General features: G+C 44.3%; 1 protein-coding gene across 1 annotated transcript in view; it reads left to right on the top strand.

Annotated features, from left to right (window-relative positions):
• Positions 1–12,875, top strand: part of LIMCH1 (LIM and calponin homology domains 1) — a 223,646-nt gene that overhangs the window by 87,321 nt on the left and 123,450 nt on the right. Inside the window, exon 3 of the mRNA XM_054163774.1 lies at positions 11,062–11,131. Within this exon, the coding sequence (XP_054019749.1) occupies positions 11,062–11,131 (70 nt within the window). The remainder of the gene's footprint in view (positions 1–11,061; positions 11,132–12,875) is intronic.

Raw genomic sequence — 12,875 nt, 5'->3', positions numbered from 1 at the left:
AGTTTGTATGAGTGGCAATAAGATTCTTACATCAGGAATAGGAGCAAACCATAGAGTTGGCATGTGGATCCTGGGCAGAAGGCCTTAAGCAATGAACTGGAACTGAATTCAGACTTAGATATCAGCAGAAATGATTTGGCTTTGCAGCGGAGTCCCAAGCACATCATAATTGTGTGTATTGCCTTAGGTTCTGTATGTAGAACAGTATAGTTATGTCTGGTTTATGTGTGCATGCAAATCAGTTTTTAGCAGTAAATGCAGGCACAATAAATTTCTGTTTTTTCTCAAGCATGACAGTTCTAACTAATCTTTAAGTGCATACCTTGAGAAGCCATGGCATAAACATAGAAGTGAAAGAGGAGTAGCTGTATGTGGTTAAAGATGGATCTCAACTTGCATATACAGTTCTGGATACCACTTTATGAGCATTTTCACAAACTTTTCTTTGTTTCTCAGAGACGCTTATTTTATGTATTAGCACATGGTTTTGTGTGGCTTAGCAAGATGTGCAGAAACTATCTTTATTGTTTGAAACCAGGATTTTTTTTTGACTCCTTTTTATTTATGTCTTCAAATAGCAGATTTGAAGGTCTTTGGAATGGGCTGCCCAGGGAGGTGGTGGAGTCACCATCAGTGGAGGTGTTTAGGAAGAGACTGGATGGGGTGCTTGGTGCCATGGTTTAGTTGATTAGATAGTGTTGGGTGATAGGTTGGACTTGATGATCTCAAAGGTCTTTTCCAACCTGGTCTATTCTATTCTATTCTATTCTATTCTATTCTATTCTATTCTATTCTATTCTATCCCTTTTAATTGATTGTGGTAATTGATTGTGTGTTCAGTGAATTATGTGAAAAGTTTTATTATTTGAAAGTACCCCTGAAAAGCTTCCTTGTGCTTTTCTTAAAAGGAGTTTGTGTTCCTAGCAGGAGCAGCTGTGAAGGGGGCTGCCTTTCCTAAATATTGTCCTCCATCAGGAAATACATAAAAAACAAAGGAGAACTTAGTCATGTACAGGTTAGTTTAATAGTATTTAAAAAAAAAGTGAAGTGTGGCTATAAATCTGAACAAGCTGGAAATGATTGTGATTGAGAATTACTTCATGGAATATTTATCATTTACTCTGAGGATAATTTTATTCTGTTAATAAGAAATCTCCTTAGCTTGTGTTCTTCATGTCACTCGTGATGAATGAGCTGCTTTTTCTCAGGGAGCAGCGTTTCTCTGGCCTTGCATCATGCTTCTGGTGCATCTGACTAAGCTCTGGGCAGGAATGAATGCTGATTTCAGTAATGGCTGGATAAGTGCCAGATCATTGCAAGTGTAATGCTATGGAATAGTAAAACTTTGTCTTCTGAGTCAGTGGTGCTGTTAGATTTGGAGAACTTTCACTGTATATAGGATGTTCTAGTTGTTTAGCTACTTAGAAATCAATTTGTTCTTGCAAGTTAATGTCACTTACGTAAAATGGGGATATGGGGACCTGGTTAGGGGAAACAAAACCTCAAGTCATCATTGTAGGATTTTGCAGATCTGTTATTTTGCTTGTCTGTCAGTGGCACAGGCCTGGCATCAGTTCAGCAGCTGGCTGTGTAGCGTACAGTGCAGAGACCCTTGGCTTGCCAGTTGCCTCGCTAGATAAGTTGGTGGATGCCCAACCCTTATGCTTAATTGGAGTTTTGCTTGTATTTCCCATTCCTGGAAACTAAAAAGGTATTTGAGTTTCACAGGCATACTTGGAGTTTTGAATGTGACCCATGCCTTGAGGTGAGAAGGGATTGGTGTGCTGGGGTTTTCAGGCGCTGCGTTGTAAAGCCAAAACATTATCAGCATCACGGATTTGGCACGTCTCCAGTTCAGAGACAGGCCCCAAGGCTCATTAAGCATTGAGATTTAGGTTCATGTGAGGACATTTGAAACAGTTTTATATGAATCCAGAGTATTTAATCTTGTAAGTTTTATTGCCGTGTTATAATGAAGAGCTATTTATTAGTACGGTTTAGGTGAGGGGTCAAAGGTAACGCAAACCATAATGCTCAGCTGTGTGCAGGAGAAGAGGAGATTAGGCTTTGAGGGCAATGTTTGATTGCAGCCAGAATGGCCTGTCTTTTGTATTTCTGTTAAAAATAATATGCATCTCAGCAGCTAAATAAAGGGTTGGGTTGGGTTTTTTTCAGTGGAGCTTGGTAATTGACAGGGCAAGAAACTGTGGAACACTGACCCATTCAAGTGGAGTGTTGCTTAAGTGCAAAGCAAGGTAATCCTGGGAGAGGTTTCAGCTTTCCAAGAGTGTATGTTTAAGAAATTATATTGGATATAGACTTGGGGCAATTATCCGTGGCCATTGCTACTCAGTGTACAACTATGTGTGAATTGTAAATCTGTAGGTCCATGGGACACTCTTCATGGCTGTTGTTGTGGTGGTAGGTTCTGTGTAAATAACTTGTGAAGCTATCTATGCACAGTCTTCCTTGTTGTCTCTCTTGAGCTGTCTTGCAAGGCCTCTATCTTGATCACATTTTCTACCTTTAGCACAGCAAGGCCCATGCTATCCTGTGCTGGGCATGCTTGTTTTCTTGATGCTGATTATCACAGAATCACAGGATGTTAGATGTTGTAAGGGACCTCATAATATCATCCAGTCCAAATGCCTGCCAAAGCAAGATCATAGAATCATAGAATTGTTAGGGTTGGAAGGGATCTCAAGGATCATCCATTACAACCCCCCTACCATGGGCAGGGACATCTCACACTACATCAGGTTGCTCAGAGCCACATCCAGCCTGGCCTTAAAAACCTCCAGGGATGAAGCTTCTGCCACCTCCCAGGACAACCTGTTCCAGTGTCTCACCACCCACATGGTGAAGAACTTCTTCCTAACATCCAATCTGAATCTACCCATTTCTAGTTTTGCTCCATTCCTCCTAGTCCTATCACTCGCTAACACCCTAAAAAAGTCCCTCCCCACCTTTTTGTAGCCCCCTTCAGATACTGGAAGGCCACAATTAGATCTCCTCAGAGCCTTCTCTTCTCCAGACTGAACAGCCCCAATTCACAGTATCACAGTATCACAGTAACTAATGTTGGAAGAGACCCCAAGGATCATCAAGTCCAACCTGTTCCAACAGACCTCACAACTAGATCATAGCACCAAGCGCCACGTCCAATCTCCCCTTGAACACCTCCAGGGACGGCGACTCCACCACCTCGCTGGGCAGCCCATTCCAATGACGAATGACTCGCTCAGTGAAGAACTTTTTCCTCACCTCGAGTCTAAACCTACCCTGACACAACTTGAGACTGTGTCCCCTTGTTCTGGTGCTGGTTGCCTGGGAGAAGAGACCAACCCCCACCTGGCTACAACCACCCTTCAGGTAGTTGTAGAGGGCAATGAGGTCGCCTCTGATCCTTCTCTTCTCCAGGCTAAACAATCCCAGCTCCCTCAGCCTCTCCTCATAGGGCTTGTGCTCAAGGCCTCTCACCAGCCTTGTTGCCCTTCTCTGGACACGTTCAAGTGTCTCGATGTCCTTCCTAAACTGAGGGGCCCAGAACTGGACACAGTACTCAAGGTGTGGCCTAACCAATGCAGAGTACAGGGGCACAATGACCTCCCTGCTCCTGCTGGCCACACTATTCCTAATACAGGCCAGGATGCCATTGGCCTTCTTGGCCACCTGGGCACACTGCTGGCTCATGTTTAGGCGGGTGTCAATCAGCACCCCCAGGTCCCTCTCCGTTTGGCAGCTCTCCAGCCACTCTGACCCCAGCCTGTAGCTCTGCATGGGGTTGCCGTGGCCAAAGTGCAGCACCCGGCACTTAGACTTATTAAATGCCATCCCATTGGACTCTGCCCATCTGTCCAGTCGGTCAAGGTCCCTCTGCAGAGCCTTTCTACCCTCTAACTGACTAACATCTGTTCCCAACTTGGTGTCATCTGCAAACTTGCTGATGACTGACTCAACCCCCTCATCCAGATCATCAATGAAGATGTTAAAGAGGATGGGGCCCAGCACTGATCCCTGGGGGACGCCACTGGTGACTGGCCGCCAGCCGGATGTGGCACCATTCACCACCACTCTCTGGTCCCGGCCCTCCAGCCAGTTCCTAACCCAGCACAGAGTGTTGTGGTCCAAACCACGAGCTGACAGCTTAGCCAGCAGTTTACTGTGGGGGACGGTGTCAAAGGCCTTGCTGAAGTCCAGATAGACTACATCCACAGGCCTCCCCACATCCATCAGACGGGTCACCTGATCATAGAAGGAGATCAGGTTGGAGAGGCAGGACCTGCCCTTCCTAAATCCATGTTGGCTGGACCCGAGCCCTTGGCCCTCCTTCAGGTGCGCAGTTATTGCCGCCAGGATAATCTGCTCCATCACTTTCCCTGGCACTGAGGTCAGGCTGACTGGTCTGTAGTTTCCAGGTTCCTCCATCCGTCCCTTCTTGTGGATGGGGACCACATTGGCCAGTTTCCAGTCACCTGGGACCTCTCCAGTGAGCCAGGACTGGAGGAAAATGATGGAGAGCGGCTTGGCCAGCTCATCTGCCAGCTCTCTCAGCACCCTAGGATGGATCCCATCCGGTCCCACGGACTTATGGGTGTCCAAGTGGCTCAGCAGGTCCCGGACTAATTCCTCATGGATTTCTGGGGCATTACACTGCTCCCCGACCCTATTACCCAGCTCAGGAGGCCACTCATCCTGGACTCCTACCTTGCTGTTAAACATTGAGGCAAAGAAGGCGTTCAGGACCTCAGCCTTTTCCTCATCTTTGGTCACCATGTTCCCCTCCAGGTCCAGTAAGGAGTGGAGGTTCTTCTTGCCCTTCTTTTTAGCATTGATATATTTGTAAAATTGCTTTTTATTATCTTTCACAGAGGTGGCCAGCTTCAGTTCCAACTGGGCCTTTGCCTCTCTAATTTTATTCCTACATAGTCTAACCACTTCCTTGAACATACCTCGAGAAGCCTTCCCCTCCTTCCAAAGGTGATACAGCCTCTTTTTTTCCCTTAAATCCTTCAGGAGCTGCTTGTCCATCCAGGCCGGTCGCCTTCCCCGCCGGCTCATCTTTCGGCACATGGGGACCGCCAGTTCCTGTGCCTTCAAGAGCTCCTGTTTGAAGTAGGTCCAACCCTCCTGGACCCCTCGGTTCATGAGGGTTGGTACCCAGGGAACTTTACAAATAAGTTTCTTAAAGAGGCTGAAGTTTGCCCTCCGGAAGTCCAAGGTGAAGGTTCTGTTGGTACTCCTCCCTATCTCCCTGCATATTGAAAACTTCACTATCTCGTGGTCACTGCACCCTAGGCAGCCTCCCACGGTCACATCTCCCACTAGCCCTTCCCTATTGGAGAGCAGCAAGTCAAGCAGAGCCTGTCCCCTGGTAGGCTCACTTAACAGCTGCGTCAGGAAGCAAATTCCCTCAGTCTGTCCTTATAGGAGAGGAGCTCCAGCCCTCTGCTTATCCTTGTGGCCTTTTTCTGGACATGTTCCAGCACCTCCAGATCCTTCCTGCAACAGGGGCTCCAGAACTGGACACAGTACTCCAGGTGTGGTCTCACCAGGGTGGGGTAGAGGGGGAGAATCACCTCCCTTGACCTGCCAGCCACACTTCTCTTGATGCAGCCCAGGATATGATTTGCTTTCTATACCAGCTCACACAGAAATACATCCAGGCTTGTTTTGAATATCTCCAGAGAGGAACACTCCACAACCCCCCTGGGCAGCCTGTTCCAGTGTTCCATACTTGCATAATTTATTCACCTTTTACTTGTCAGACTGGAGTGTGAGTCTGTTGTGTCCTGCATGTTAACAAAGCACCTTGTTCACCAGATCCTAAATAGATCATGTTAGGAGCATCACTAGCAATCACTCAGGAATGTTTTTCCAAATACATTTGTGTGACCTCAAGAACATCTCTGTGTTTTGAAACTTCTTCACTGCTTCCTTTGCAGCAAAATATTTTTGTTTTTGTCTGCTGTTTCAGTGTGATTTTTTTTTAATATATATTTAATAGCAGATTTTTTTCTTTTCCAACTATCTGGGGCCATTTGGGAGCTGCCACCAGAGCCTGAGTTTAAAATATGTGGATACTGAAGGTGCCTGGGCTAATAGTCATGAAGTGCTGAAAGGCAGCTTGTTAGAATGTGAATCTGTAAAATTTGATTTGAAAAAGAGAAATGTGTCTCTGAAAGTTCACTGTGGGTAGAATTTCCTGAACTCTCCAATGTGAACTGCCCTTTTGCTGTAAGATCAGGTCATTAGTCAGCTTTTCTATTTAGGAATATGATCTGTTATTTGAGCAAAGAACTCTGTTGGAGACCTATCCCTCCAGCCTGGGTTGATCTGTGAACACACATCGCTTCAAACCTTTCCTTTTTCAGTTCCTGAAACTCATTCTCTGAAAGTGCTTCTCTTCCATTTCCTCTTAGAAACAAGGTCTTTTTGAAGGCTGGATTTTGGCAACTATCCTCTGAATATTTTCTCAACTGAGGCTTTCTTGCAGGAATCTAACGGGCAGTTGTCTTGGTGCTTTCCATTAGATCTTTTATCAGCCTTTGCCTGAAACGCCTTCTCCTCCTTGGCAGAGGTTTCTCAAATGCTTAGCTGGTGATAAACAACCTCAGTAAGGTCTAATGGGTTAGTCACACAGTGGCTAGTAGGGATTTCAGCTTGTCTGCCGTGCTCTGGAGATACCTTATCTCCCGGAATGCCAAGCCTTGGGGACACCACCGAATAGAGTGATTGATCCTTGCCATACCTCCCAGAGCTGGGTTTTATCGGGGGAAGGAAATGACTTAGTGTCTGTCTATAAGAGAGGGGCTGAAGCAGCTTTCCACTTTCTTCCTGCCCTGTTGTTTCCATAAGGTAAGGTGGTTCTAAGGTTTTAGCTTCTATGCAGTGTCTTACGGTGCTTCATTTAACAGCTAACTACTGAATAGTCCAAGTGAGCAGCTAGGGGAAGGGGAGGATGGGAGTATGGATGTTGGACTGAAAGTGAGAGGGGGACTTAGAACAGAGGGTTGTCCTGACTTAGCACAAGTGCATAAATAGGGTGCTGGTCAGGAATCCCAACTGAGAGCCTGAAAGGTCTGGAGAATAGGTCATGTGTATGTAGAGACTTGGGTTTTCTGGATGGAGCCTGAGGAGGCTTGAGGGTTTTTTTCTGAGTGTTTTGTGGGATTGTTGGGATCTTCTTGCCTTCATCATAATTTGTTTAAATTATTTTCAGAATATTCTGTCTATATTTCTTTTTGCCACATCTTTGCTCCTTTTACTGTTGTAAAGTTCCTTGAGGCTTCATGATCATGTCTTCTGGTCCTATTGGAGTAACACTGGTCATAGAGGTAGAATCATAGAATCAACAAGGTTGGAAAAGACCTCAAAGATCATCAAGTCCAAGTCCCAGGTACTAGAAAGCCTTAACAGAAGTGTGACAGTCTTTATATTTCTGGTCTTTCTTTTCTCTTCTCAATGGCCAGTATGTCTGTGAGTTTCTGAATCTGTTTATCTGGGCAACTTGTTCCAGTGTCTCACCACGCTTGTAGTAAAGAACTTCTTCCTAATGTCTAATCTAAATCTACTCTGCTCTGGCTTAAAGCCCAAGCTAGATTAGAACCCAGACTCCCTGTGGCAATTATGTCCCCGTTGCCACTGATGCTGTGGGTGGGCACCAGGGAAGTCCCAGAGTGAACTCAGTGTTAGATGGGAACTGAATTAAAGAACTTGTTTTATGGAAGTGGATTCAGAAACGCACAGATTAGTATTGAAGGCAGAAGAATGGAGAAAGAGAGAGACTTCCTGATATACTGACCTTAACCTGACATGCTTAAACTTTGTGATTCCTCAGTTTTGTACTGAATATGGTATATATGGAATGGAATGGAATCCCTTCTTGGTCAGCGTAGGGCCACTTGTCCTTCTCATCACAGGTGTGAGCTTTTGCTTATGTCACCCTGATGCAGTACACAAGATTTACACGTGACCTTGGTTTCTACAGGAGCAAGACTAAGCCAGAGCCTTTCTGCATACCAATCCTTAGCAGTAACTACAAACACCAAGCGTTATCACTTCTAGAAGCAGACACTGTGAAAACTTGCCATTAACTTCAGAAAGTGCAGTTACTGAGAAGAGGCCAAGCTGAAAAGTAGTATCACTGAACAGAATAACTTCAGTTCTCGCTTAAACCAGGACGCCCCCGGTGGAAGAGGTGTGGCTTTTGTGAGAGGCAGGGACAGATAGGAACTGAGTGAAGGCACCCATAGAGACGCTCTGAATAAACAGTACAGCTTTTCATCAGGTTGGTGGCAGAGTAAGCTTAAGCCACTCTTAATTTTTTGGCAGCTGGACTGTTGCTTTAGATTAAACAATAATTCAGAAGCAGCCAGTCTGCTCTGGAAGAAGTCTCCCTTGGGCAGGTTCTGCCGGGAGCAAGTCCTGGGGACTTTGGTGCCAGATCATTTAGAGATGTTTCCAACAGGAGGTAAACATGTTAATAATGGAGACCTTTCTTCCTCAGGCTTTTCCATCTTGCACCATCCCATTTCCTCCCTCTCAGACTGCATACAGTGATCTTAAATGTTGTTTACTCCCTGCTCTTTTCCTTCCTCTCATTTTACCCTTCTCCCATATTTCACCCAGAAACCTGTACAAGCCATTTGGAAGATCTATTTAGAATGGGCTTTTGGTATTTGTGGTTCCCATTGAGACTTTATATTTTACATTCTGTTGTTGTCTATGGCTTTTGATCTGCACCTGCAATATTAGTTATGGTGCCTGATGTATTCACATTTAAGTAATAAAGAAAATAGGATGCTTTAGCCAATATATCCTTTTTTTGAGACAGAGCAGACAGGTTGATGATTGAAATCACAACAGAGCTACAGTATTTGGAAGTGCTCTGATGACCCAAAAAATATATATTTTTAATAAATAAATAAATAGGCTGTTGCAGCACCTAAATGGAAAATAATAATTACATAAGGTTGCACTGTGCAAGGCTGAAAAATAGTTTAGTGGGTTTTTTTTTTTTGGGGGGGGGGGGTAAGTAATATTTGATGTCTATCTGTGAAATAAAATGATGGTTTTAGGAAGGGATGTGTGCCATTCTTTTCTTGCCATTCTGTGCATCTAGGGGGGAAAAAAAGTGAATTGTTTATTTTTGCATATTTGTGGGTTTTTAAATTTTGTGTAGTTTTCATTTTGTGTATTTTTTCATTATTTGATTTTAGAGCATAATGATATTGGATCTCACCTTAGGCAAGACAGGAATAGTACAGCAGTCTGTATGAACTTGGGTTACTGAGTTTCTAACTGCAAGAAAATGCCCTCAGCTCTCTAAAAGGTCATTCCTACTGGGCTTGATGCCACTTCTGATTATGGTGGTGTTGGAGATGTGGGACCTCCATACACAAGGATGGTTTAGGACAGGTCAGACAGAAGCTTTATTAACCATGATCATAGAGACTCATAGGATTGTTTAGGTTGGAAAAGGTCTTTGTAGAGCATCAAGTCTGGTCCCTTAGCTATATACAATAGCATCTTCCCCTCTACTGCTCTGTTTTTTCCCAGTGATTGCAGAGACCCAACCTATATACTGAAAAAAAAGATGTGAGTAAAAGCAGTCATTTCAATGTTAACAGAGCCAGGTATCCACCCCTGGAGGAATGGATTCTTTAATGAGCTTGCTAAGTGCCACAGCCATAAGTGCCATGTTGGAGGTGGCACACCCCATGTGATTGTAGGTCAGAAGTAGGGAGTTAGAAACAATCAGACTATCAATTTTCAGTTGAAAGGAATATTCTTTTAGTTAGGATCAGCTTCTTAGCCAGACCTCTCAAATGTTAAATATGAATAATTTTGCTACCACAGCAGGCTGCCAGAAGAGTCAATTCTTGAATGGAGACAATGTCAGCACAAAATGAGATTCCTCTCTTCCATAGTGGCTGTTCTTATTTTTAGAGTTTCAAATTATCACAGACATCTTTTGTTTCTCTTCAAACATCTTGAGTTTTAAGTGAATGTTTTGACCTGGCTGGTTTTCTTCCCCATGGATGGGGTTACATGGGTTTTCCTTTGGATAAAAGGCATAAGGGTTTTCTCTTGAGGGAAGGGTGGTAAAGAATGTGCTTGTTGCAAGAGGATTTTATAATTAAAATTCCCCACTTCCAGAGGCTTGGCCATTTCTTTTTTTAATATTCTAACAATGAGTCATGTCAACACTTCGTAACGTGGTCATGGGTGGTGGGGAACTTTATTTGGGGGGTTTGGTAATCTTTGACTGATGTTCAATGGTGGTATCATTGGCTTAATGAAGTTTTGAGGGTGAAGTGGGTCTTTTTGGACTCCCTTTTTATTTGTGTTCTCATGTTTGTTTTATGGGGGCCTCCATTCTGCACAACAGATGCAAGGATGGCTTTTAATGTCAGGTACAGATGCAGAAAATACACAGGCCACCCATAAAGTGGATGTTTTTTGCCACTTCCCTGCAGTGCAGAAACTGCTGCCCTGCTCTCCCCGAGCTGTGGTGATAGGATCATAGGATCACAGGATGTCAAGGGTTGGAAAGGACCCAAAGAGATCATCAAGTCCAACCCCGCTGCCAGAGCAGGACCATGCAATCTAGCTCCAGTCACAGAGGAACGCATCCAGACAGGCCTTGAAAGTCTCCAGAGAAGGAGACTCCACAATCTCTCTGGGGAGCCTGTTCCAGTGCTCTGTGACTCTTACAGTAAAGAAGTTCCCCCTTGTGTTGAGAGTGGATACCTTCTCAGTTTCTGCTGTCAGACTCTTCCAGGTGTGACCTGTCTGTGGGCAATGGAGGCAGACAAATGTGATAAAACTTACTGATATGATTCAGATCAGTTTAGGATATAAAAACCATTGAGCAGATATTTTCCCTCCTAGTCTTTCTTCATTTCGGTAGTGGAACTTTGGGTACACACATGTGTTTTCAAAAAGGGAAGGCTCTTCATTTCCAGCCCCACTGAAATCCTTCTGTGCTGGGGACAAATATTTGATCAGTTGGATGCTGTGACTTAACCACTCATAAATATCCCTTTATCCTAACAGGTTGCTGAATGCAATAAAGCCAGGATTGGTCAAAAAGATCAACAGACTGCCAACTCCCATTGCAGGTTTGGTGAGTATACCAAATGGAGAAAAAGCTTTCAATGCTGCTTTTTTGCACCTTTGGTGACTGTGATTCAGCTGGCAATTATTTTTGTAATTCGAGCTCTTCTGGCTTCCTAAACTCAATCCCTCTGAAATCCAAACTCTGTTTGGTCACCTTAGGACCTTCCAGTCTTACTTTTCTGGAGTGGGCAGTGTTCAAGAAGCAGAGTATATTTTTAGAAGAATATCTTCTTGGTTGAATGTCATCTTCCAGTTGTGGGGCTAGCTTTACAAAGACTGGAACCTATGAGCTGGAAGCAGTCACCACAAAAAGATAGTTCCTTGGAATGAAAGAAAACTGAAGTTGTGTATTTTGTCACGTTTTCTTTTCCCCAAATACCACAGTCTGCAGATAACATTCACTGTGGGACTGACTAGGGAACTGTTTCATGTTGACTTTAAGGGCAGAGTAAAAGTTGGCCATAATCTGTTATGAGCAAGGAAGACCACAGAGAAGGTGCTGACAGCCTGTGGGCGCTCTGGAGGTCGCCTCAAAGGGTGGCACAGTCCTGTGACTGCTGTTGGGGAGGAAGGTGGGGGTATGAATGGGTGTTGGGTCCAAGAGGATTAGCCATATAAAAATATAGTTGTATTGATTTTACTTTAAGATACAGCTGGGAATAAAGGAGTCCCTGAGCACAGGGAAGGTGGCCATTCTTGCTTTAGACTGATATATACCTGGTTCCCTTCTGTTCTGGCACTACTGACATTGTAGTGTAGTTGTGTAAGATTCAGTACATATTACTTGTTGGCAGCTGAGATTGATGGCCCTTTACAGATACTGCATTTAAAAGCTTTAGTGCATTAGAAGCTGTGTTACAGTAATTTTTAAATTGGTTCTATAATTATTAGAGCCTTCAAGACTGGGTTCTTCAACCCGTAGATTGACAGGCATATATCTGCATGAGTACTGCTCAGTGGGAGAATTTAATTTGTGATTCCCATCACCCTTTCTCTAAAATTTCCTTCTGTGCCTTTCTTTTGCCTCTAAATCCCATCTAATTCTATTTCTTTACAGTCCTGTTTGAAAGGAATATTGATACAAACAGCTGCAAAAGATACCAGTAGTGCAGTTTTCTTTCCCTTGGCTCCCTTTCAGGAAAGACTCAATTTTTGTTATGACTGTTTTAAGAGGATGATATTGAATTACATTGGAGTTTTTTTCCTTATTCATATGTCAAATCCCAATGGTAAGGTAGTCGTAGTAGGGAGGACACAGAAGTCATTATGTTTGTGTATTTGGGGTGTGTGTCACAGAATCACCTCAAAGATCATCAAGTCCAACCTGTCACCACAGACCTCATGACTAAACCATGGCACAAAGTGCCATGTCCAATCCCCTCTTAAACACCTCCAGGGATGGGGACTCCACCACCTCCCAGGGCAGCACATTCCAATGGCTAACAACTCTCGCTGTGAAGAACTTTCTCCTCATCTCAAGCCTAAACTTCCCCTGGCTCAGTTTGAGACTGTGTCCTCTTGTTCTGATGCTGATTGCCTGGGAGAAGAGACCAAGCCCCTCCTGTATGCAACTTTCTTTCAGGTAGAGAGCAATAAGGTCTCCCCTGAGCCTCCTTCTCCAGGCTAAACAACCCCAGCTCCCTCAGCCTCTCCTCATAGGGCTGTGCTCGAGGCCTCTCCCCAGCCTCATTGCCCTTCTCTGGACATGTTCAAGAGTCTCAATGTCCTTCTTAAACTGAGGGGCCCAGAAC

This window comes from Dryobates pubescens, chromosome 1 (genome assembly GCF_014839835.1).
Source record: "Dryobates pubescens isolate bDryPub1 chromosome 1, bDryPub1.pri, whole genome shotgun sequence".
Lineage (NCBI taxonomy): Eukaryota > Metazoa > Chordata > Aves > Piciformes > Picidae > Dryobates > Dryobates pubescens.
This window is presented reverse-complemented; position numbering and strand designations above follow the sequence as displayed.